Consider the following 26,943-nt stretch of genomic DNA (forward strand, 5'->3'; position numbering starts at 1 on the left):
CCAGATTGGCTCACTCTCCGCCGCCCGTCACAAATAACTTTACATAATGAATAATAAAAGTGCGTCACCGTTGTGTTTACATAATTAATTTGAATATGCAAAGCAGGGGGCGGCACAGCAGAACACCAGCATGCAAATCCGCGGCGCGTCACAATAGACCCGGCATAATTAATCAGCGGTATGTAAATGAGAGACGCTCACACCCAATGGGTGAGGTCAGTTGTTGTTGTTGTGCGCAGGCGCCCGTCGCGCTTGCGGCCTCAGCGCCGTCTGGATCGGGATCGGGATCGGGGCCGGGGAGATGGCGTTGCGGTGCTGCCGCCTGGGGTGGGCCTGAAACCCGGAGAGCCACAACCCCACAAACAAACAAATAAAAATAGGGACAGGCGGCCGGCATTGATCACACACAGAGGGAGAGGGGGTTGATGAAGAGATCTGACCAGCGGGGGAAAATATTCTAGAGAGGGCCTGAAGAAAACCTCCAGCTGAGATTGAGATGTCGGCCCAGCAGCTCCGGGTTTAAACCGATTGTGAGGGGGGCCGATCAGACAGATAATAAAATATACCCTCCCTCTTCCCCCGAGTCTCCTCACTACCAGCCCCACTGTCCTGAAGGAAGGATGTGGCTCAAACTCTTCTTCCTGCTCCTCTACTTCCTCGTCCTCTTCGTGCTGGCTCGCTTCTTCGAAGCCATCGCCTGGTACGAGACCGGGGTGTTCGCCACGCAGCTGGTGGACCCGGTGGCCCTGAGCTTCAAGAAGCTCCGCACCATCCTGGAGTGCCGCGGCATCTGCTACGCCGGCCTGCCCGAGAAGAAAGATGTCCGGGAGCTGGTGCAGAAATCAGGTATGGAGATCAATCGGCATCGTCTTCAGAGGAGGCCTGAGGAGGTGATGGGGTGTTGGGGAAAGAGTGTGTGTTGAAGGTGGGGGGAGAATGGGTGGGTGGATTTGTTGGCGGGGGGGTGGGGGGGCCGGGAAGAGGTTGTGGGAGAGAGTGCGTGGGTTTCCTTTGCGTGCCCCAGTTTCCATTGGCCATGATAAATTGCCCATTAGTCAAGGGGACTAACTAGGATAAATGCATGGGATTATGGGGTTGGGGCCTGGGTGGGATTGTGGCTGGTGCAGACTCATGGGCCAAATGGCCTCCTTTTGCACTGCAGGGATTCCATGATTCAGTCACCTAACCCAGACATCTTTTGGACTGTGTGAAGAAACCACAGTACTTGGAGGAAACCCATGCAGACACAGGGAGAATGTGCAAACTCCACACCTGAGGAGTAGCTTTAATGGCTTACACGAGGGGACGTAGCTTTAATGGCTTACACGAGGGGACGTAGCTTTAATGGCTAACACGAGGGGATGTAGCTTTAAATTGAAGGGTGATAAATTTAGGATGGATATCAGAGGTAGGTTCTTTACTCAGAGGGTAGTAAGGGTGTGGAATGCCCTGCCTGGAGCAGTAGTGGACTTGCCAACTTTAAGGGCATTCAAATGGTCATTGGATAGGCATATGGATAATATTAGAATAGATTAGGTTAGAGGGCCATTAGATTGGTTCCACTGGTCGGCACAACATCGAGGGCCGAAGGGCCTGTACTGCGCTGTAATGTTCTATGTTCTAACCTGGGTCCCTGGCGCTGTGAGGCAGCAGTGCTAACTTGAAATCTTACACACCTTGTTTCTCTTTCTCCACTCGATACAGATGGTGTCAAGTATTTTTTTCCTCTTGTGGAGGTGATCAAGAGGGATGGATGATGTATTTTTTTTGATCATTGGATATTTTCCAAAGCTTGCTTCTCTCCCTCTCCACCCCCTGACATGCATTCTTCCACAATGAATTGTTCAGCTGGGGTCGGTGCTGGGGCCTCAGCTTTTTACCATTTATATAGATGACCTGGAGGAGGGAACCGAGTGTAGGGTGTCGAAATTTGCTGATGACACCAAGATTGGGGGAACGGCAAATTGTGCGGAGGGTGTGGAGAGTCTGCAGAAGGATCTAGATAGGCTGGGCGAATGGGCCAGGAAATGGCAAATGGAATTTAATGTTGGCAAGTGTGAGGTGGTCCACTTTGGTAGGAAGAATGGTAGGAAGGATTATTACTTACGTGGCGAAAAACTGCAGCAGGCGACGGTGCAGAGGGACCTCGGGGTCCTTGTGCATGAGTCGCAAAAACCCAGCTTGCAGGTGCAGCAGGTGGTCAGGAAGGCGAATGGGATGCTGGCCTTCATAGCAAGGGGGATTGAATATAAAAGTAGGGAGGTCTTGCTGCAACTGTATAGGGCATTGGTGAGGCCACAGCTGGAGTACTGTGTGCAGTTTTGGGCGCCGCACCTGCGCAAAGATATTTTGGCCTTGGAGGGAGTGCAGAGGAGGTTTACTAGGCTGATACCGGAGTTGAGGGGGTTGAGCTATGAGGAGAGGCTGAATAAACTGGGCTTGTACTCGTTAGAGTTTAGAAGAATGAGGGGAGATCTCATTGAGACGTATAAGATGATGAATGGGATGGATAGGATAGAGGTGGAGAGACTCTTGTCGCTCAGAAAGGACAGTAGGATTAGGGGGCACAGCCTCAAGATAAAGGGGGGGCGGTTTAGAATGGAGTTGAGGAGGAACTTCTTCACTCAAAGGGTGGTGAATCTCTGGAATTCTGTGCCCGTTGAAGTGGTGGAGGCTACCTCGCTCAATATTTTTAAGACGCGGGTTGATGGGTTTTTGACAAGAGAGGGGATTAAGGGTTATGGGGAGAGGGCGGGAAAGTGGAACCGAGCCACGACAGATCAGCCATGATCTTATTGAATGGCGGGGCAGGCTCGAAGGGCTAGATGGCCTACTCCTGCTCCTATTTCATATGTTCTTATGACATTTTGTGGCTGGCTATCTTACATATTTTGGCCCCAGTCCTTGGAGTTTCTTTGCCTTGACAGTTTATTGCAGTTTTCTTCCTAGTGTAAATACAAAGGCAACATAGTGCCCGTGGGATATTTAAAGCAGAAGGTGCTGGAAATATTCAGTCAGTCAGGTAGTACCCATGGATAGAGAAACAGCTAATGTTTCGTCGCTGATGTTTCATCAGTGGTTCTGATGAAAGTTCACAGACCTGAAAGGTTAACTGTTGCTCTCCACTCCCAGAGCTGCTGAGATTTTCCAGCATTTTCTGTTTTTAGAACATAAGAACATAATAAATAGGAGCAGGAGCAGGCCAACTAGCCCCTCGAGCCTGCCCCGCCATTCAATAAGATCATGGCTGATCTGTCGTGGCTCAGTTCCACGTTCCCGCCCTCTCCCCATAACCCTTAATCCCCTCTCTTATCAAAAACCTATCAACCCGCGTCTTAAAAATATTTAGCGAGGTAGCCTCCACCACTTCAACGGGCAGAGAATTCCAGAGATTCACCACCCTTTGAGTGAAGAAGTTCCTCCTCAACTCCGTTCTAAACCACCCCCCCTTTATCTTGAGGCTGTGCCCCCTAGTCCTACTGTCCTTTCTGAGCGGGAAGAGTCTCTCCACCTCTATCCTAGCCATCCCATTCATCATCTTATACGTCTCAATGAGATCTCCCCTCATTCTTCTAAACTCTAACGAGTACAAGCCTAATTTATTCAGCCTCTCCTCATAGCTCAACCCCCTCAACTCCGGCATCAGCCTAGTAAACCTCCTCTGCACTCCCTCCAAGGCCAAAATATCCTTGCGTAAGTACGGCGCCCAAAACTGCACACAGTACTCCAGCTGCGGCCTCACCAATGCCCTATACAGCCGCAGCAAGACCTCCCTACTTTTATATTCAATCCCCCTCGTGTGGATTTATATTGTGCCTCATATTATTGAAGTGCATGAAAATGGCTTCAGTGCATTGTTTATGAACTGTTGTTAAAGGAGTATTGTCTCAAAGAAAAGAACTGTTTCTCATACTTGTCTTTTTGTGGGGTATTTTATGTTGTATTTGACCTGATATGACCCACAGTTGGGGACAGTATTGTGATGATGAGTTAATTTAATTTCCTGATCTTTTAAATTGTGACTATCAACAGATTATTTACTGCAGTTTTAGAAAGTCTTGTGTTAAGTGTAAATGTCAACATGAAATAGTGCGTCTGCTTATTTAAGGACTCTAAAGCTTATCAAGAGATTTCAGTCTTGGGGGGAATGCAGCTTTGAGTGCATTAGAGTTTGGTGATTAGGGGAAGGAGGTGCTGCTCTTTTTTTTTTCTCTGTCTCCAAAGTTGGCTCTTACTTTGCTTCAGGGGAAGAAACTGATTGGGTTGCATAGCAGCTTATAAAGCAGCAGAGGCAGAGAAAGAGAGCTGGGAGTTTACAGATAAAATCTAAAATTGAGTTCACAAGAACCTCATAAATTGGTTGGTAAGTATAGGCCTTTTCAGACTCAGCACAGAGGAGACAATTGGTGAGACAGATGAACTATATTATACCATACTGTAGTACTTTAAGGTAATGTCAATGCAGTTTAGCCATGTGAAATGTGCATCCTATGGGATGTGGGAAGTACCCTCAATGACTACATCTATAGGAAATATCACCTGTTACAGAAACCTGAGCCCTAGATTTGAGCAGCTGGAGTCACTGAGGTGCATCCACAAGGCTGAGGATTATATAGAGAGTATATTTTATAGAGTTAGCTACACCGCTATACACCTGGATAACAAAGGCACTTGTGTCAGATTCCTGTTTATTGACTACAGCTCAGTCTTCACCATTATTCCTACAAAATTCATCTCCAAACTCCGTGGCCTAGGCTCGGCTCTTCTCTCTGTGACTGGATTGTAGACTTCCTAACCCACAGACCGCAATCAGGGATAAGTAATAACAACACTTCCATGATTACCCAATACTGGTGCACCAATATTGGGTAATCATGTGCCCTCAGCCCCTTACTTTACTATTTATGACTGTGTGGCCAAATTCCCCTTCAACTCGATTTTTCAAGTTTGCTGATGACACCACCGTAGTGTCAGATCTCTGTGATGAGACAGTACAAGAAGGAGATAAAGACTTGAAGGAGATAGTCATCAACTTCAGGATGCACAGTGAAGGCCATGCCCCTGTCTACATCAATGGTGGTGAAGTGGAAATGGTCAAGAGTTTCAAGTTTCTAGGTGTCCAGATCACCAACAACCTGTCCTGGTCCCTCCACGTCGATGCTATAGTTAAGAAAGCCCACCAATGCCTCTATTTTCTTAGGAGGCTAAGGAAATTTGATGTTTAAACTAATTAGCAGTATACCATGATCCAGGGACCAAATTGGTCTTAATCACCACTCATAGCATTACGCTTTTTGTTTCTCTTATGTTACTGTAAATTATTTTAATCTTTAAATGATAGGTAATTATAACTCAGAACTTAGGTCCATGAAATGTCTACATTATTCAGTTTTGAGATGTCAGTTACCTATACACTTTATTTAAAGCCAGTGCTTGAACTGCAAATGGTGCTGAATAACGTACAACAGCCAAGATTCAGGTTTGTGGCACCACCAGTGGCTCAACTGAAGAGGAGAGAAGGAACAGTGGTGTAGGGGATTTCATAATTAGGGGAGCTGACAAGTGTTTCTGCAGTCGTAGACATAACTCCAAGATGGTATGTCTCCCTTTTTGTTTTCCTGAAGAACCTTTTATTTGATGTTTTGTTTGCACTTCAGTCCCACGCTCCTGAGCTATGAACATATGGTGTGGAGAGGGGAGGGTCAGGATGGCGACCTCCTCGTGAACCTGCTCCTGGGCCTGGCGAAATGTGCCATTTACAGGTCCAGACAGTGGGCGATCAAGGGGGCCGTCTATCCTGATTGTCTGCCCCTCTACCGCGGCTACGTTCGTGACCAGGTGTCCCTGGAGAGGGAGCATGCGGTGTCCATGGGCGCAGTTGACGCCTTCTGCGCCCGTTGAGCACTGCAGGAGCTGGGGTGCATTATTGACCCTAATAATCACATTTTAATTTGACGTTTTTAAGTTTTGTAATTTGTTTTTGTTCGGGCTATTCCCCTTCCTTTTGGGGAGCTGCCCTTTTTACTTTGTCCTAATTTACTTTGAGTTTGTTTATTTGGTTCAACCTTAAAAGAGGCCAAGATGGTATGTTGCTTCCCTGGTGCTAGGGTCAAAGATTTCACAGTTCGGCCGCAAGAGATTCTTTGGTGGGGAGGGTGAACAGCCAGAGATCATGGTCCACGTTGGGCCAGTTACCCAGGCCAAGATGAAAGTGGAGGTAACTGGTACACTGGAGATATTTACAATTGAGAAAGGGGAAGTGTTAGAAAGATTATCTTTAATTAAAATAGGTAAAGTACCAGGATAGGATGGGATGTATCAAAAGGTACTGAAGGAAGTGAGTGGGAATTGCAGAGGCTATATGATAATTTTTCAGTCTTTAGAGATGGGTAGTGCCGGAGGACTGGACAGTCTCAAATGTTACACTGAAAAGGGGATGCAAGAATAAAGTCAGCAACTACAGATTGGAGGGCCACAGGGCCTGTTCCTGTGCTGTAACTTTCTTTGTTCTTTGTACAGACCAGTTAGTTTGACTTCAGTTGTAGGGAAACTTCTGGAAACTATAGTTCAGGACAAAATTAATAGTCACTTAGACAAGTGCAAGATGATTAAGGAAAGCCAATGTGAATTCAAAGGGAACATCGTGGAGTTTTTTGAGGAGGTAGCTGCAAAGATTAATAAGAGTAACACTGTGGCGTGTATGGATTTTCAAAAGGCATTTGATACAATGCCACACTTCAGACTTGTAAGCAAAATTCTAGTTTATGGAAGAAAAGGGAAAGTAGGCACTTGGATAAGAAATTGGCTGAGTGACAAAAAATAATAGTGATGAATCACTGTTTTTCAGATTGGAGGAGACTTTATAGTGGAGTTCTCCAGAAGTCAGTGCTGGGGCCCTTGATTTTCCTGATTTATATATTAATGACCTCGATACAGTGCTGTTCAGGGCATGAGTTCTAAATTTGCAAATGATACAAAGATTAGAAATATTGCTGACTTTGAGGTTTATTTTGAACTTCAAAAGGATATGGACAGATTGGTGGATTGGGCAGCTGTATGGCCCATAACATGTTTAGCACAGTGACGTAAGAGGTGATTTGTTTCAGCAGGAAGAATATGGAGAGACATTATAAACTAAAGGGAGAAACTAATGGGAATGCAGGAACAGGGACTTTGGTGTATACATACATCAGTCATTGAAGATGGTGGGATATGTTGAGAGGGCAGTTAATAAAACATATAATACCTTTATTAATGAGGCACTGAGTACAAGAGTAAGGTCATGTTGATATTGTATATGGCGCTACTAGTTAGACCTCAACTGCATCCAGTTCTAGGTGCTGTACTTGAAGGATGTCAAGGCATTGGAGAGAGTACAGAGGAGATTCACAATAATTCTAGGGATAAAGAACTGTATCTATGAAGATAGATTGAGACTGTTTTCCCTGGAGAAAAAAAGACTGAGAGGAGATTTGATTGACACGTTCAAGATCCTGAGGAGTATGGGTAAACCGTGAGAAACTATTCCCACTCATGACAGAGTCAAGAATTAAAGGGCGCAGATTCAAAATAATCGGCAAAAGGAATAAAAGTGATGTTAGGATTCTTTTTTGTCTTGGGTGGTTGGAGTTTGGAACAAACTTTCTGAGAGAGTGGTGGGTTTGATCTAGGTATTCAAGAGGGTATTGGATTGCTATCTGAAAAGTTAAGGGGTTAGGGCAAGGGAGTGGGACAAGAGGAAGGATGTGTTAGCTTTGAAGAGAATCAAGAGGAGGTTCACAAGAATAATCCTGGGAATCAAAGGCTTGATGAATGAGAAGAGTTTGAGGACTCTGGGTCTATGTTTGATGAAGTTTAGAAGGATGAGGGGGAAATTATTGAAACTTGCAGAATACTGAAATGTCTGGATATGAAGAAGATGTTTCAATTAGTAGAGAGGCCAGGATCTGAGGGCACAGACTCAGAATGACCCTATGCCTTAGTTGGGGGAGGGGGGAGGAAAGATGGGAGGAGGAGGTAACAAAATAAAACAGAAAATTTAGAACTGAGATGAGGAGAAATTTCTTCATCCAGAGGTTGGTGAATCTGTGGAATTCATTGGCACGGAAGCTGTGGAAGTCAAGTCATTGAGTGTATTTAAGACAGAGATACATTCTTGATTGATCTGGAGATCTAAGATTACGGGGAAAAGGTGGGAGAATGGGGTTGAGAAGCATATCAGCCTTGATTCAATTATTCTTGATGGGCAGAATGGCCTAATTCTGCTCCTGTGTCTTATGATCTCCTGCACTCTAGGGATCCTATGACTGTTGCTGTATAGGTCACCTGGCCAAACAATGTTTGAAGACTAGCAAGGCAAAAGAGAGCAGTAAAAAGACATTTTAAAAATCTAGAAACTTGAGAGTAACAGATTTACTTACCTGTCTAATTACATTTTATTATAATGTAAATTTATACATAAAATGAGAGGAGTTGTACATTCAAAATATTTATTGCTTAAGTAATGTATTGGAATTCTGGGTTGAATCTGTTAGGTCAAGTACAGATTGTTATCTGAAGTTAGCCCTTCTATCATTGACAATAAACCATTTGCTTTCTATTTTGAAAAACTAATTTAATGACTATTACTCTATAGATCACCTGGCCAAACAATATTTGACTGAAGACAAGAAAGGCAGGGAGTAGTAAAAAGAAATTATAAAAATCTGGAAATTTGAGAGTAACAGGATAAACCCACCTTCTTGCAATGGCAGTGTTGGACTGAGCAGATTTACTCATTGTCTGATTATATTTTGTTAAAGAACAAATGTAAAATGAAAGAAATTTCACGTACTTCAAAACTATGTATTGCTCAAATAATGTATTGGAATTCCAGAGTTGATTCTGGTAGAGCAACTACAGATTGTTATCTGAAATCTTGTTGATGCACCTGTTTGGCAGTAAAGCATATGGGTACTGCACCTGTCCCATGTTTGTTTTCAATGCAGAGACTATGGGGAGCTCATTTAATTTAAGCAGCAGGTGTTGTATGCTCACGCTACGATTCTTTCAGAGATTGCTGAAGATGTATTTGTTATCCTCTTTTGACCCTTCTCACCCTTCACCCCATGTTTTATAATTTATAAATGGAAATAACTGCAGATTGTATTTCCGTCCATTAATTTGATCCATTCCAGTGTTTCTTGTTGAGTTTAAATTGTTACTTTTCTGAAATATTTGTTTCAAATACAGTAAAATTGTAACTGATTATGGACAGAAATAATGCTTAGTTCAAGTTCTTTTTACAGTGCATTCCTTTTTTGGCTGTTAGAAAAAGCAGGATAGGAAAATATTTTCTTCCCCTGAAAGTGACCATTTAAGTTTTGGATTACTGTGCCTCATGGGCTAGACATGCGTTAATATGGGAACATCCTTTAATTATAGTAATTGTAATGCAGAATTCATTTTATTATTGTAATAACCCTATGCTGGCGGAGGCGGTGGAGGGGGGGGAGGTGTGTGGACGGAGGAAGGAGGAGGTAACAAAATAAAACAAATGCTTGCCTGGTTTTACTGCCCTCATTCTGTTTGACGTTTGCTGTTGATTTATTTCTGTTTAACCCATCCTGCTACCCTCACACCTCAAATATATCTTGCTTTATTTCCTGATAAAACTCGACGGACCACTTTGAAAGTGGACACCTGTTATATCTCAGATGTTTTGAACAGTATTATTAACAAAACAATGTTGACAGCACAATATATGGGCTTTCAACCAATTCAATGCGGATTTATTTAAAAGCTGTGGCCAGATTGAAGTCCACTGGAAGAGATTAAAAAATGGTGAATGCTTCTGGTAACATCACAGCACGATAAGTGACTAACTATACAGCGATGCATTGTTTTACAATATATAATTTGGGTGGCAGTGTTTAGCACTGCTGCCTGTCAGCTCCAGGGACATGGGTTCAATTCCCAGCTTGGGTCACTGTCCGTGTGGAGTTTGCACATTCTCCCCATGTCTGTGTGGGTTTCCTTCAGGTGCTCCAGTTTCCTCCCACAGTCCAAAAGATGTTAGGTTGATTGGCCATGCTAAATGCCCCTTAGTGTCCTGGGATGCGGAGGTTAGAGGGATTAGCAGGGAAAATATGTGGGGTTACTGGGATAAGACCTGGGTAGGATTGTTGCTGATGCAGACTTGATGGGCCAAATGGCCTCCATCTGCACTGTAGGAATTCGATGATAACATCTCTCCTCCTTTGCTCTAATGATATGACTTTTAAACATTAATGATGACCCACTACGTCCGTTACATGACCAAGTATTAATATTTACATATGTACAATATGAGAGTCTTTTTGGTGGATGTCATTTTTGTTTTGATAAGATGTGAGGTTTGGCATCTGATCTCTGACATCCTTGGTATTCTGTTCCTCATGGATTCAGGTACTTTGTCTTGTGAAGTTGCTTTGTTGTCAGCTTTCAGAGATGTTGGTTGTTCTACTGGAGTCGAACTTGAACTCGGTTCTGTAGTAATCTTTGGATCAGGGATTGCACAACCTTGAATGTAGGCCTTTCTGATAATGTCTCCACTAATTCACTTTTTGAAGTGAGGATTTGGTCTATGTATATCTGCTATGTTCTCTCGTCGTCAAGTTGCACTGTATAAGAAATTAGGCTTGTCTGAGCTAGAATAATTGCAGGTACCCACTTCTCACTTGTAGACTAGTTTCTCGCTAAAACTCTTTCTCCTTGTTTCAAACACAGGGGTTGTACTTCTCTATGCACTTCACCGTTGCCTCTGGGTTTTGTAAATGTTCTGATTCAGTTTGCCTGTAATTAGAATGTCAGCGAAATAACACTGGGCACGTTGAGGCCACTTACGATTTGATCAGTTGATTGTTGGAATATGGCTGGTACCGATGTTATTCCGAACAGTAGGCACTTATGACATAGACATAGAACCCTACAGTGCAGAAAGAGGCCCTTTGGCCCATCGAGTCTGCACCAAACACAATCCCACCCAGGCCCTACCCCCATACCCCTACACACTATACCCACTAATCCCTCTAACCCACACATCCCTTGACACTAAGGGGCAATTTCTTAGCATGGCCAATCAACCTAACCCACACGTCTTTGGACTGTGGGAGGAAACCCACGCAGACACGAGAATGTGCAAACTCCACACAGACAGTGACCCGATCTGGGAACTGAACCCAGGACCCTGGAGCTGTGAAGCAGCAGTGCTAACCACTGTGTTACCGTGCCGCCCAAGAACAACATATTAGAACAATCTCTTGTGGGTAACAAATGTTAGCAGTGGTTGCAACTCAGTTACAGAAGGTCAGGGGGCATGGATTTGGGGGTAGGGTGTTAGCGTGGATAGGGGATTGGCTGTCAAATAGGATGCAGAGAGTGGGGGTCAATGGGTGCTATTCGGATTGGTGACTAGTGGAGTGCCCCAGGGGTCGGTGCTGGGGCCTCAGCTATTTACCATTTATATAGATGACCTGGAGGAGGGAACCGAGTGTATGGTGTCGAAATTTGCTGATGACACCAAGATTGGTGGAACGGCAAATTGTGCGGAGGGTGTGGAGAGTCTGCAGAAGGATCTAGATAGGCTGGGCGAATGGGCCAGGAACTGGCAAATGGAATTTAATGTTGGCAAGTGTGAAGTTGTCCACTTTGGTAGGAATAATGGTAGGAAGGACTATTACTTGCATGGCGAAAAACTGCAGCATGCAACGGTGCAGAGGGACCTCGGGGTCCTTGTGCATGAGTCACAAAAACCCAGCTTGCAGGTGCAGCAGGTGGTCAGGAAGGCGAATGGGATGCTGGCCTTCATAGCAAGGGGGATTGAATATAAAAGTAGGAAGGTCTTGCTGCAACTGTACAGAGCACTGGTGAGGCCGCAGCTGGAGTACTGTGTGCAGTTTTGGTCACCGCACTTACGCAAGGATGTTTTGGCCTTGGAGGGAGTGCAGAGGAGGTTTACTAGGCTGATACCGGAGTTGAGGGGGTTGAACTATGAGGAGAGGCTGAATAAACTAGGCTTGTACTCGTTGGAGTTTAGAAGAATGAGGGGAGATCTCATTGAGACGTATAAGATGATGAATGGGATGGATAGGATAGAGGTGGAGAGACTCTTCCCGCTCAGAAAGGACGGTAGGACTAGGGGGCACAGCCTCAAGATAAAGGGGGGGCGGTTTAGAACGGAGTTGAGGAGGAACTTCTTCACTCAAACGGTGGTGAATCTCTGGAATTCTCTGCCCGTTGAAGTGGTGGAGGCTGCCTCGCTAAATATATTTAAGACGTGGGTTGATAGGTTTTTGATAGGCAAGGGGATTAAGGGTTATGGGGAGAGGGCGGGAATGTGGAATTGAGACACGACAGATCAGCCATGATCTTATTGAATGGCGGGGCAGGCTTGAGAGGCTAGATGGCCTACTCCTGCTCCTATTTCTTATGTTCTTATGTTATGTTGCCACCCTCCTCTGGAGCTTTGCTTGGGACAAGTCTATCTTGCTGAACTGCTGACCACCAGCCAGTCCAACGAATAGCCCCTCAATTAATGACAAGAGGTAGAACCACTACAATGCAGAAGGAGGACATTTGACCCAGTGAGCCTGCACTGACTGTTACCCAAGCCCTATCTCATAACCCCTGTGTTTTACCCTTCTAATCCCCTTAACCTACACATCTAAGACACCAAGGGTCAATTTAGCATGGCTAACCCATCTAACCTGCACATCTTTGGACTGCAGGAGGAACCCATGCAGACATGGGATAATGTGCAAACTCCCCACAGTCACCCAAGGCTAGAATCGAATCCAGTCCCTGGCACACAGTACTGGAGTAATCATCGTCTTTAAATACCCACAGACGCATACAGAACCATCAAATTTAATAACTGGGACAATTGGGGTTGGCCAATGACTCACCATTACAGGTTCCTTCACTCCATCCTTGGCTAATTTTTCCACTTTTATCTTTGGTTCAATTGCATAAGGCACAGTTCTTGCCTTGAAACATCTAGAGTTGCTATCAGGTTTGATCTTAAGTTTTGCCTTCACTCCAATTATGGATCCTACAGTATTCTGGAATACCTTTCTATACTTCTCCAAAAGTTTTGGGAATATGTTTTTGCTGTCAAGCAATTGCTTAACTGCTCCACAGTTTTACTTGATTTTGTGTAATCATGCTCTTCCAAAGTACAGGAAAATTTCTCTTTACAATATGGAGAAGCAATTCTGCTCATTGACCATTAGTTTCTACTTGAACCATGATATATCCCTTCGGTGGAACTACCTTTGTATAAATTCACAGGATTACGTTTGAATGTTTTAGTGATATGTGTTTAAGCTTCTGATTGTGTTTTCTGGGAGAAGTGATACAGCAGCTCCTGTATCTACTTCAATCTTTACTTGTCCATCTAACTTTGGATAAAACCAGAACCTTTGCGTATTCTCTTTCATGGATAGAACACCTAGTTTAAGTTCTTGGATCTTTCCTAGTTTGGTATCATCTTGGAAATTTCCATCCTCATATATTTTGTAGATCTTTTTTTTAGGTTTTGATGTGTTCTTGCATTTACACACCTTCGGGGATTGAGATGTATGTTGTGTGACGCCTTAGTTGTGTGGCTTTTCTTGACACAGCTTCTACATTTACTTTCTCCCTGTCATGCCCATCTTGTGAATTTTGGTTTTACCTTCAATTTGGGAAGCCTTTTTTTGCAACCAGTTCTGTGGACACTGCAATCTCAAAATCAAGTTTGTGTTAGAGGGATATCGGTAAGCAATCATCCTTAAATTGCTTCATTTTGAAGTCCACAAACAAGTCTGTCTCACAAAGCGTCTTCAAGGGTCAAGCCAAACTTGCAGTTCTTCACTAACCTTCTCGACATTGCACTGAAATGCAGCTATGTTTTTGCCTTCTTCTTGGCTCAGTCAATGAAATCAGAATCTCTCAGCAATTATCGGTTTAGACAAGAAATCTTGATATGTTCTTTTAGGCTTTTTCACTAGGCTTATCAGGATGAACAAGACTCCATGACACTAACAGTTTTTATACCTGACTACGCAGAGGAAAGTGATTTCTTTGGTATCTTGTTCACAGCCAGGTAACATTGAAATCTCTTTGCACACTTTTCATGTTTCCATATTTTCTTGGCCTCCAAGACGCCGCCATTGCAGTTCCCGATTATAATACTTTCTTTGACTCCCTCTCCTCTTATCTGTTTTCTCTTCCTGATTAATTTATATTGTTTATTTTTTGTTTTTCTTTAGTTGGATCTGTAATTTGAATTTTTATTTCAAACTATTTCTTGTTAAGCAAAGGAGGCTTTACTTGTATTTCTCCTTTTTTTTGGGAGTAGTAGCTCTTTAAGAGCACAGAGTACCTTATGTACCTACCTACTTAGCTTACTTATCTACTTTGAGTACTTTTAAGAGTACTGAGATTCTCTCTCTTTATATGTGGAGCTCCGTTGCTGCAGCATGCCATGTGTGAGGTCCCTGCAGCCTGCAGTCAATCCAGCTTCAAAACAGTAAATGTTTTCTTTCAGCCTACTTCCAGTTTTTTTTATATAATGTTTTCTCACTGCATTTCCTCAACTTTGAGTCGAGGCGCTGGATTTTTCTCTCGATGTTGAGGCTCTGGTTGAAAAAAAGCTCCAGAATCCGCTTGGAAACCTATCTGTTCGCTGCCAATTTGACCTTGTTATATGTTAAATGTTTTGAACTGTATTACCAGCAAGACAAAAGATGAAGAGGTGCAATAATGTGGGGTTTGAACCTGCTCAACAGAGATTTATGTAAGAAGTGTTGCCAGATTGAAGTCCAACATGGAAGAGAGATAAACCCATGAATGTCTCTGGTGACATCACAGCACGTCATGAGACTAATCATACAGAGATGCATAGCTGTACAACATATAAATCACATTACCAGAGGAGGCTTTGGAGAGAGTACAGAAAAGATTTACCAGGATGTTGCCTGGTATGGAGGGCATTAGCTACGACAGGTTGGAGAAACTTTGTTCTCACTGGAACGACGAAGGCTGAGGGGCACCCTGATAGAAGTCTACAAGACTGAGGGGACAGAGTGGATAGTCAGATATTATAAAGGGCATTACTGTTTAAAGTTTATTTACTAATGATATTATAAAGGGCATTACTACCTCGTTTTTAATGCATCATAAAATGTCCAAATTGAAAACCACCAAAAGTATTGCAATGTCACAGCTCACTGTTGTTATTGAGGTAAGTTATATTGGGATTACTGTAGACACAATTCTGGGTATCCTTGTAAAAGTTAGCATTACAAAGCAAAGCAGCAGCCCAACAGCAAACGGATGAAACAAAAGCAGAGAATGCTGGAAAACGGAACGGCTGTGGCCTCGCCAGTAGGGAGTGAAAACAGTTAATGCTTAGTGTTCAACTCTTCAGAACTAAAACAGAGAAAATATGTTGGATTTTATAGCTGGGAGAGAGCGCAACAAAAATGTAGCAAATTTAAGAACAAGAGATGGATGGTGTGGGACAGGGGGAAAGGGAGATTTTTTGCATTGAGACAAAAATTGAATGGGATATATAAAAAGGGAACATGGAGGAGAAAGGTTGCAGTCTAAAATTGTTGAAGTTAATGTTGAGTCCTGAGGGCTGTAGTGTGTCTAATTGGAAGATGAGTTGTTGCTTCTCCAGTTTTTGTTGGACTTCACTGGAGCATGGCAGCAGGCCAAGGACAGACGTGGGCATGAGATCAATGTGCTGAGTTAAACTGGCAAGCAACAGGAAGGTTGGAATCATTTTTGTGGGCTGAGTAAAGGTGTTCCACAAAACAGTCACCCAGTCTGTTAGTTTCCCCAATATAGAGGAGACAGCATTGGGAGTGATGAATACAGTAGACCAGATTGAAGGAGGTGCAAATGAAACGCAGCTTCACCTGCAAAGTGTGTTTGGGGCCTTGAATGATGAGGAGAGAGGAGGTAAAGTGGCAGGTGTTCCATCTTCTGCGAAGGTACCATGGGAAGGTGATGGGGATTTGGGTGTGATGCCACGCAGGGAATGGTTCCTGTGGAATGCTGACAGAGGGAATGAGGGGAAAATGTGTTTTTTGGTAGCATCATGCTGGAGTTGGCAGAACTGGGGGAATATGATGCTTTGAATGCAGAGTCTGGTGGGGTGGAAAGTGAGGACAAAGGTGACCCTATTATGGTTCTGGGAGACGAGGAAGAGGTGAAGGCAGAGCTATGGGAAATGCGTTCAACCTGATTGAGTGCCCTGTAAATCACAGTGGTGCGGCGAGGGAGAGAGAGAGAACCTCGGTTAAGGGAAAGACAGACATGTCAGAAGAACCATTTTCAAAGGTGAATGATCTGAACAGATGCAATGTAGACTGAGAACTTGGGAGAATGGCATGGAGTCCTTATAGGAATCAGAATTTGAGGAGGTCTACTCAAGGTAGCTGTGGGAGTCCGTGGGCTTGTAATGAATAGTGGTAGTCAGTTTAGCACTGGAAATGGAGACAGAGAGATCAAGGAAGGGAAGCGTCAGATGTGAAGGTTAAGGAGGGGTGAAAATTGGAATGAAAATCAATTTTTCCAGGTCTAGATGAGAGCATGGAGCATGGATGGGTTACATTTGAAGGAATAAGATCACAATGTGCCAAATGAGAGCGATCATTACTAATTTTAACTATTTTACTTTGTTTAAATTTAGCTAAGTGTGAAGTACTGTCAACATCATTCTGCTTTGGATTTGCAGTAGTTCCTTTGAATATGTTATAGCAGACTTATCTGACAGCATTGTATTACTGTCATCTGAATCTGTGATTTTCTTCCAAATGTATTTTCACCCATCTATTTTTTTGGAACACAAGTGTTGCACTATTTTATTTCAGTCTGTAGCTAGGTATAATTAGCCTCTCTTTTCTAGCACTATAGAAACAATAAGACTGAAAACAATATGTTGCAACATGTAAAGATCTTAATTTGTCAAAATCAGATTGCACTCACCATTATTCCTGACAGTGCATTATCTCTATGTAACTTGGAAAGGAGATGAAGAATGTGAAATTATATTTTAAAAAGAAAGTATATAAATATCTGGAAAAGAAATACAAAACGGCAGGAAAATTGGACTAATGGATAGCAATTTCAACAGGATGGTAGATTGAATGGATATTTGTGATACATATTCTGTGATTCTTCTGTATAGTGAAGTGATAAATGCCAGATACACCCGCCTTTAGGTGAATTTGTTTTTTTAAAACATGCATTTTTATGACCTGAGGATATCTCAAAGCATTTCTAGCTAACAAAAAGTACCTGAATTTCCAGAGTAACCACATACTTAGCATATAATTCTACTGCTTTACGCATCTAATACATGATGATGTTTTTGAACCTATTTTGGTGTGTTGTTGCCACAGGTGATTTGATGGAGGGTGAACTTTATTCTGCACTTCGGGAAGAAGAAGCATCAGAATCTACCTCCAGCACCAACTTCAGTGGTGAGATGCATTTCTACGAACAAGTGGAAGACACTAAAGATGGAATATGGCTGGTCCAAGTAATTACTTTTCTTTGTTTTACATAAAGTTGTTTTAGGACCTCTGAAATTTTTCCAACACTTTTTTTTAATCTGATGGGAATAAATGAAGAGGAAACTAAATTTTATGGAGAGTTATTGCTATTTCAAGAAATGCAGGAGCTAGAGAAGCTAAGTATCAGTCTGAGGACGTCATTGCAGGAGTTCCATAGGGTAGTGTCTAGGCCCAACTGCCTTCATCTGTTTTTCAATGATGAAATATTCATTGTAAGTTCAAAAGAATGAAGGTTCGCTGATGACTGCAGAGTGTTTGGGACCACTCGCAGCTCCTCCAATTCTGAAGCAATCCATGCTTGTATGCAGGAGGATCCAGACAATATTGAGGCTTGAGCTGATCAGTGGCAGGCAGCATTTGCAGCACCTAAGAACCAGAAAATGACCATTTTCACCAAGAGCGAATTAACTATTTTAATGTCAATTCCCCTGTCATTAACTGTGACTAAACACATTGATGAAGGAAGAGCAGTAGATGTGGTTTATATGGACTTCAGCAAGGCGTTCAATAAGGTTCCCCCATGCAAGATTTCTTGAGAAAGTGAGAGGGCTTGGGATCCAAGGGGCTGTTGCCTTGTGGATCCAGAACTGGCTTGCCCACAGAAGGCAGAGAGTGGTTGTAGATGGGTCTTTTTCTGCATGGAGGTCAGTCACCAGTGGAGTGCCCCAGGAATCTGTCCTGGGACCCTTGCTGTTTGTGATTTTTATAAATGACCTGGATGAGGAAGTGGATGGGTTGGTAGGTTTGCCGATTACACAAAGGTTGGTGGTGTTGTGGATAGTTTGGAGGGATGTCAGAAGTTGCAGCGTGACATAGATAGGATGCAAGACTGGGCGGAGAAGTGGCAGATGGACTTCAACCCAGAGAAATGAGTAGTGGTACATTTTGGCAGGTCGAATGGAATGAAGGAGTATAATATCAAGGGGTAAGACTCTTAGCAGTGTAGAGGATCAGAAGGACCTTGGGGTCTGGGTCCATAGGACTCTTAGATCGGCTTCGCAGATAGAGGATGTGGTTAAGAAGGCATATGGTGTATTGGCCTTCATCAATCAAGGGATTGAGTTTAGGAGTTGGGACATAATGCTGCAGCTTTAAAAGACCCTGGTCAGACCCCACTTGGAGTACTATACTCAGTTCTGGTTGCGTCACTACAGGAGAAATGTGGAAGCTATTGAAAGGGTGCAGAGGGGATTTACAAGGATGTTGCCTGGATTGGTAGGCATGCCTTCTGAGGATAGGTTGAGGAAGCTCAGTCTTTTCTCCTTGGAGAGCCGAAGGGCGAGAGGTGACCTGATAGAGGTGCATAAGATGATGAGAGGTATAGATCGGGTGGATTGAGGCTTTTTCCCAGGGCTGAAATGGTTGCCACAAGAGGACACAGGTTTAAGGTGCTGGGGAGTAGGTACAGAGGAGATGTCAGAGGTAAGTTTTTCACTCAGAGGGTGGTGCGTGAGTGGAATCGGCTGCCATCGGTGGTGGTGGAGGCAAATTCGATAGGGTCTTTTAAGAGACTTCTGGATGAGTACATGGGACTTAATAGGATTGAGGGTTATAGGTAAGCTTAGGTAGTGATATGATCGGTGCAACTTGTGGGCCAAAGGGCCTGTTTGTGCTGTAGTTTTTCTATGTTTCTACCCTAGAGCTTACCATTCAAACATAACGGGCCAACCATGCAAATACTGGCTACAGAGACTGGGAATTCAAGTTCCCCACTTTCCAATTCCACTAAAACTGTCCACCAACTAGAGGCCCAATTCAGGAATGTGATGCAATACCCCACTGCCTGCTTGAATGCAGCTCCCAATAACAGTCATGCAGCTTGATATGATCCAGGGCAAAACAGCCTGCTTGATCAACAGCCCATACACCAGCTTAAACAATCACCTCCTTGACCACTGGCGCACCATGGTAACTGTTATCACCTACGAGACACATTGCAACAATTCACTGTCTCCTTCAACAGCACCTTCCAAACCCACAAACTCTACCACCTAGAAGAACAGGGCATCAGAATTGTGGAAATACACCATCTGCAAATTCCCCTTCAAATCACATCATCCTGACTTAAAACTAACTAGCGGGCAGGTATAGCAGATAATAAGGAAAGCGCATAGAATTGTTACAGCACAGAAGGAAGCTATTTTACCTTTTGTCTGTGTCAGCTTATAAGAACTATTCAGTTTGTCCCACTCCCAGTCAAGCTCTACAAATGTTTCTCTTCAGATAATTATCCAATTCCTTTTGAAAGCTACAATTGAATCTGCTTTCACCACACCCTCTGGCAGTGCATTCCAGAGCCTAACTGTTTACTGTGTAAAAATATTATCCCTCAATATCATCTCTGTCAGTCACCTTAAAACAGAATCCCCTGGTTCTGAACTCTTTAGTAATAGGAACAATTTCTCCCTATTCTATTCAGAACACTCATGATTTTGAACACCTCCATTAAATCTCCTCCCAACTTTCTCTAAAAGGAACAATTCCCAACTTTGCCAATTCCATAAACAAAGTCGTTCATCCCTGGAACCATTCTTTTAATTCTTTTCTGCACCCTCTTCTTTGTCTTTGCATTCAGTGTGGTGCCAGAATTGTGTGGTGACTGAGCTAAATCTAGGATTAGTGATGGATCTGCTGAAAAATGCAAATTGAATCAGATGTCCCTGGAAATGCACCATTAATTTCACCTGTTTTTCATTTGCTTGGCATACTTGTATTTTGGCCCAATCTATTGAAGGGATGTTGAGTACACTGAAAGCTGTGGTTACAAAGCCTGTGTAAACTCCCCCTTTTCACGTTGGCCCTGAACATGCATCCATTCTTGAATTGTCAGTTGTTTTGGAGATTTAGTCTTTTTGAAGCCGTTGGCTCATTTTCTTCAGATTGTTAAGTTTGAACCTTTCCCCACCTTGGCTCCACTTGTGGCGCGGGGAACGGTGGAGGAAACATAGTAACCATCATTTGGCTGCTACAGTATTCAAACATCATGCCTTAAAATTCCTAATGCAGTTGGAGTAGATTTCATCAATGTAATTTTACCCTAGGATCCATTTAATGTAAGTGACTAATTTATACCAGGTAAAAAGCGTAAATTTTGATGAACTATAGTCTCCATTCGTGTTGCAATTTGCACTTTTTTTTATAGGAAACAAATAGACCAGTCCTATCACAGAATTTTTGTCTTCTGTCGCACAGTATGTTTTGCATTCCCTTTAATATTTTCAGGGCCAGCTAGCAAACACTTAAAGAAGTAGGCGTACTCAGAAATGGCATCATTGAATAGTTGCAGCACAAAAGGGGGCTATTCAGGTGGTCACGTCTGAGCTGACCCTTCCTTTTCTGCATAGGCCTGCAAATGTTCCTTTTCAGAAAATTATCCATTTCTGAAGAACAAAGAAAATTACAGCACAGTAACAGGCCCTTCGGCCCTCCAAGTCTACACTGACCATGCTGCCTGACTGAACTAAAACTCCAGGGACCATATCCCTATTCCTATCCTATACGTGTATTTGTCAAGACACCCCTTAAAAATCACTATCATATCTGCTTCCACTACTTCCCCTGGCAGCAAGTTCCAAGCACCCACCACCCTGTGCGTAAGAAAAAAAACTTGCCACATACATCTCCTTTAAACCTTGTCCCTCGCACCTTGAACCTATGTCCCCTAGTAGTTGCTTCTGCTATCCTGACTATCCACTCTGTCCGTGCCCCTCATTTTGAAAGCTTCTCTTTTCTCTTTTGAAAGCCTCAGCTGACCTGTCTCCATCACAACTTTATTCAGTTTAAATATCAGCAAGAAATGCTGAAATACATTTTTTTCATTAGCTTTGACACGTGTCTTTGTTTCTCTGCATTCCCTCCCATTCCGTTGTCCTCTGCTGATTTTGGAAATGCAATGTAGGTCATGAACCTGGACCCATTCTGTCACTGAGTAATGATGTGCTGTGTGATTTCTGAATTGATAAATGACGTTTGCAGATCAGATTGATGTTCCGGATAATAGCAATCCTACTTGTTTCATAATAATAACCTCAAGTTATTTCACAGGTTGTAGCTAAAGACAAAGATCCTTTATTGTGCAAGGATCAATGGCACAAGATGGTGAAGAAAGTGTCCCAGTTTGGCATACGTACAGGAACTTTCAATTGTTCTAATGACCCCAGGTAAGTTTTATATCATCTGTTTAGTTGTCTGTTAACAACAACTGTATTACAGAACTGTTTCCATTTGTACCAGGAAAAGCTTTCCCTACTGCTGAATCTGGTCAGTTTTGTGAAAGATTTGATAACAGCAGATAGTGCATGCGCAGTTATTACCGTCATTTTTTTTACAATGACTAAGGTATTCTTTTACAATGAGGAGGGGAAAGGCTCAGAAAGGTTGGGTATACTGAAACCATCTGGCTTACTGGCTTGTTTAAGAAGTCTGAGAGACCAGCTTTACTGTGACTTAAATGTTGGAAATTATCCTTGCACTAATAGCAATAGTACTTGTGTTTTATCCCATCAACGGTATTGACGCACAGGTGAAATCTTCTCTGACCATAACATTGTTTATTCACAAATTGGAGACAACTCCAATTTATGTTCCCTAAATTACCAATTTCCAGATTGCCAATATGATAAATGGTTATTTTCATGTGATGATCCCAGTTTTAGCAGTCCTTTGCTGATCACTTGGGCAGCAACGCTGACTGTGAGCATTGGATGTTAACATTTCTAAACCATGAGTCATCTTGATATGAAATGTGCATTTTAGATTTACAGTGAAGGAATTCTTTCAGTACTATGGAGGTTGATTTCAATGCCATGGAAACCAAAACAAGAAGGGTCACATCAATGGCGCTTTGTTGGTCTAATTAACCTCATTGTCAAGAATGAACCACAGCTGTAACCATAAATGACCATACAAAGGCACAAATGACATCTTCCACATCTGTGAGCATGATGTGACAATGATGACCCTCCTTCCCCAACACCACCACCAATGTTTGTGGTCAACCTAGCTGCCTCTTTTGTTGCTTCTCTATTATCCAGCACTGTGGGGCAACCTTCATATAGCTCTACTCCTGAAGCCCTATTCAGCTGAATACAATCAACACATCCCCAGCAATAGTTTTTCTTTGCTGTTTCCAAAACATCAACTCCAGAGAACCCCAGATATATCTCCTTGGTCCTCTGTTCTGCTTAATCCACGATTCAAGTTTTGCCTCTTAAGTCACACAGTCTTTTAACTATTTCCTTTTCATTATTGCTGAGTCAAATTTCTGGAACTTATTAATAGTACTACTGCATCAGTTCAAGAAAAAAAACTCCATCATACAATGGACAATAAATGCCAACCTTACCTGAAATCAGCTTGCCCTGAGGAATTATTTAAAACAAAATCAGTGTCCACAAGGATGCTGTTAATGCAATTCTTCTCTACTTCCTTCAACCTCATAACCTCTGCTGTCATATTCCTTTTATGAATGGATCAAAATTTCCTGCAGATGAACATTGAAAAGACTTTCAACCTCTGCTTGAATTCTACGTACTGCCACTGCCACCTTTCTGTTCCGTTTCCTCCTGCTGAGCCAGATACAGGAAACTTTGCCATCCTGTTTGACCCAGAACAGACTTCCTATCTTCACCAAGGCTGCTTACCTCTGGCCCCTACCTCATCCTTACTGTTCAATATTTTTCCACGCTTTTGTATAATGTCTAGACTCTATTTCTTCCAAGTTCCACCATCTATAAACTACAGCTTGTTCAAAATTGCCTGCATTCTGTCTTCATCCCCTGCTTCCATAACTCTTTTATGTTGATTTGGCTGTTCCCAAGTCTAAAGCTTCCCATCTAACTACCTATCTTCTGCATTTCCCAATGCCTCCTCAAATTCTTCCTTTTTTTTCAATCATGCCTTTGATAAGGCATCATTACCAAACTTTGCTGGATTCCGGGGAAGTGCCGGAAGATTGGAAAACGGCTAATGTTACGCCACTGTTTAAAAAAGGTAGCAGGCAAAAGGCAGGGAATTATAGGCCGGCTAGTTTAACGTCTATTGTTGGAAAAATGCTGGAATCTGTCATCAAAGAAGAAATAGCGAGGCACCTAGAGAAGAAATGTTTGATAGAGCAGACGCAGCATGGATTCATTAAGGGGAAGTCGTGTTTGACAAATTTATTGGCATTCTATGAGGATGTGACTAGTGCGGTGGACAGAGGGGAACCGGTGGATGTGGTGTTTCTCGATTTTCAGAAGGCATTTGATAAGGTGCTGCACAAAAGGTTGCTTCAGAAGGTTAGGGGGCATGGAGTTGGGGGTAAGGTGTTAGCGTGGATAGAGGATTGGCTGTCTAATAGGAGGCAGAGAGTTGGTATCAATGGGTGCTATTCTGATTGGCGGTTGGTAACTAGTGGAGTGCCGCAGGGATTGGTGCTGGGGCCTCAGCTATTTACCATTTATATAGGTGATCTGGAGGAGGGGGCTGAGTGTAGGGTGTCGAAATTTGCTGATGACACAAAGATGAGTGGAAAAGCAAATTGTGCGGAGGGTGTGGAAAGTCTGCAGAGAGATCTAGATAGGCTGAGCCAGTGGGCGAGGACCTGGCAGATGGAGTACAATGTTAGCAAGTGTGAGGTTATCCACTTTGGCAGAAATAATAGTAGGAGGGATTACTATTTAAAGGGCGAAAAGCTGCAGCATGCTACGGTGCAGAGGGACCTGGGGGTCCTTGTGCATGAGTCGCAAAAACCCAGTCTGCAGGTGCAGCAGGTGATCAAGAAGGCGAATGGGATGCTGGCCTTTATAGCAAGGGGGATAGAATATAAAAGCAGGGAGGTCTTGCTGCAACTGTACAGGGCACTGGTGAGGCTGCAGCTGGAGTGCTGTGTGCAGTTTTGGTCACCGCACTTGCGCACGGATATTTTGGCCTTGGAGGGAGTGCAGAGGAGGTTCACTAGGCTGATACCGGAGATGAGGGGGTTGGACTATGAAGAGAGACTAAAGAGACTGGGTCTGTACTCGTTGGAGTTTAGAAGGATGAGGGAGGATCTTATAGTGATGTATAAGATAATGAAGGGGATGGATAGGGTAGAGGTAGAGAGATTCTTCCCGCTCAAAAGACAGCAGGACTAGAGGGCACAGCCTCGGGGAGGGGGGGGGGGGGGGTGCAGTTTAGAACGGAGTTGAGGAGGAACTTCTTCACTCAAAGGGTGGTGAATCTCGGAATTCTCTGCCCGTTGAAGTGGTGGAGGCTACCTCGCTAAATATATTTAAGTCACGGGTAGATAGGTTTTTGGTAGGCAAGGAAATTAAGGGTTATGGGGAGAAAGCGGGAAAGTGGAACTGAGCCACTTCAGATCAGCCATGATCTTATTGAATGGCGGGGCAGGCTCGAAGGGCTAGATGGCCTACTCCGGCTCCTACTACTTATGTTCTTATAACTTTCCCTAACTTTTCCAATGTTCTGTAACCCAGGTGACATTTTCCCTGTAAGCAGCTAAATAGAAGTACAGTTGTCATTCCTGAATTTGAGCTCTATTTACAAATAATTTAGCAATTATTATTTTGGTGTATAAGATATGCAAATAATTATAAAATTGATTCCCTTTTCTACATTTTTCTATAGATACTGTAGCAAAAGAGGATGGTTGAAATCCACGCTCATAATGTCCATTCCGCAGACTAATACTTCAAAAGGGAAAGTGATGCTTAAGGAGTACAGTGGCCGTAGGATTGAAGTTGAGCATATTTTTAAATGGATAAATGCTCATGTTGCATCTCGGATCAAAACTATCCGAAGTACTGACCAGTTAATAGAAGAATGGAACAAAAGTGACCGGTATCTTGTAAAGATGTATTTGTTTGCAAACCTGGACCAACCGCCTGCATTCTTCTCTGTTCTCAGTGTCAAATTTACAGGTCGTGTGGAATTCATTTTTGTTGATGTCCAGAACTGGAATAATGACAGTCGCATGAAGGAAATTGGTGTACATCAGTTCCCAGCATATATAGTGAAAACTCCTGAAGGAATCTATAAATATGGGAACACTACAGGGGAGTTTATATCACATCATGCAATGGATGTATTCCTTCGATCATTGCAGCCTGAAGTAAATGATCTCTTTGTCTTAAGTTTAGTTTTGGTTAACTTAATGGCATGGATGGACTTGTTTATAACACAAGGTGCTACAATAAAACGATTTGTAGTTCTTATAAGCACACTAGGAACTTATAATTCCTTATTAATAATGTCCTGGCTACCTATAATTGGATTTCTTCAGTTACCATATTTGGAAAGCTTTTATGAATATAGTTTAAAATTTTTGAGGTATGCCAACACAACCACTTTGGCTTCTTGGGTGAGAGCTGACTGGACTTTCTACTCGTCCCATCCAGCACTATTTCTCAGCACATACCTGGGTCATGGTTTGCTAATAGATTACTTTGAGAAGAAACGGAGACGGAATAATAATGATGATGAAGTAAATGTTAATAATCTTGAGTGGCTGTCAAGTCTGTGGGATTGGTATACAAGCTACTTGTTTCATCCAATTGCTTCATTTCAGCATTACCCTCACACTTTGGATTGGGAGGAAGATCCTGATTTGTTGCTGGAAAGACTTGCATTCCCAGATCTGTGGCTGCACCCATTGATACCAACAGATTACATAAAGAACCTCCCAACGTGGCGATTTAAATGTCTTGCAGGGCATTCTGAAGATGAAAGTTGCCATGAGACTGATAGTGATTCTGAAAGTGAAAGCCATGATGTAATGTGTAATAAATCAGGGATAAGTGATAATGAAGAGGCAAGTGCACGCCTGTTGCCTGCTGAAAGAAAGGTACAAATTAATGAAGAAACCAATGCCGGTGAGAGAAGTTCTAGCAATATTTCTCAAAGCACACCAAGATTACATGGAAACACAGGTGTCACTGAAGATGATGAGCCAGATTGGTCAACTTGGCCCAATGACATGCTGCATTGCTCAGAATGTGTGGTGTGCCTGGAAAACTTCAAAAATGGCTGCTTAATAATGGGACTACCCTGTGGTCACGTGTTCCATCAGCAGTGCATTGTGGTCTGGTTGGCAGGAGGGCGACACTGTTGTCCTGTGTGCAGATGGGCTTCATACAAAAAGAAGCATCATTTTGTCAGATAAAAATAATCAGCAGCAATGTTTCCTCGTTGTCTGAAAAGTACTTAACATCTATTTCAGGCTCTTAAATATCTTAACATTTAATATGTATTGTGATGTTGTTCCATGTTTGTGCTTTTTTGTGGTTTACATTTAGTTTTATGTAGGTTTTTTGAGCTGATCCAAAATATAACCACACTACATTTACTGATGAGTCAAATAAAGTTGCCTTGTTTA

At 42.9% G+C, this 26,943-nt stretch overlaps 1 protein-coding gene across 1 annotated transcript; it reads left to right on the forward strand.

Moving 5' to 3' along the window:
• Nucleotides 1–253: 253 nt before the first annotated feature.
• On the forward strand, nucleotides 254–26,943 carry rnf103 (ring finger protein 103). Its single transcript, XM_080197588.1, has 4 exons — nucleotides 254–846; nucleotides 17,415–17,554; nucleotides 21,633–21,748; nucleotides 25,197–26,943. The coding sequence occupies exons 1-4, from the start codon at nucleotides 621–623 to the stop codon at nucleotides 26,728–26,730; spliced, it is 2,016 nt and encodes a 671-aa protein (XP_080053714.1). The 5' UTR covers nucleotides 254–620; the 3' UTR covers nucleotides 26,731–26,943.

Source organism: Carcharhinus amblyrhynchos, chromosome 1 (genome assembly GCF_965287045.1).
Source record: "Carcharhinus amblyrhynchos chromosome 1, sCarAmb.v2.hapA, whole genome shotgun sequence".
NCBI lineage: Eukaryota > Metazoa > Chordata > Chondrichthyes > Carcharhiniformes > Carcharhinidae > Carcharhinus > Carcharhinus amblyrhynchos.

Bases quoted from the DNA above. Each gene is read 5' to 3' on its own strand.
- rnf103 (XM_080197588.1), top strand. From the start codon at position 621: ATGTGGCTCAAACTCTTCTTCCTGCTCCTCTACTTCCTCGTCCTCTTC. The intron at 847-17,414 runs GTATGGAGATCA...TTGTTGCCACAG, and splicing joins GGAGCTGGTGCAGAAATCAG to GTGATTTGATGGAGGGTGAA. The intron at 17,555-21,632 runs GTAATTACTTTT...GTTATTTCACAG, and splicing joins ATGGAATATGGCTGGTCCAA to GTTGTAGCTAAAGACAAAGA.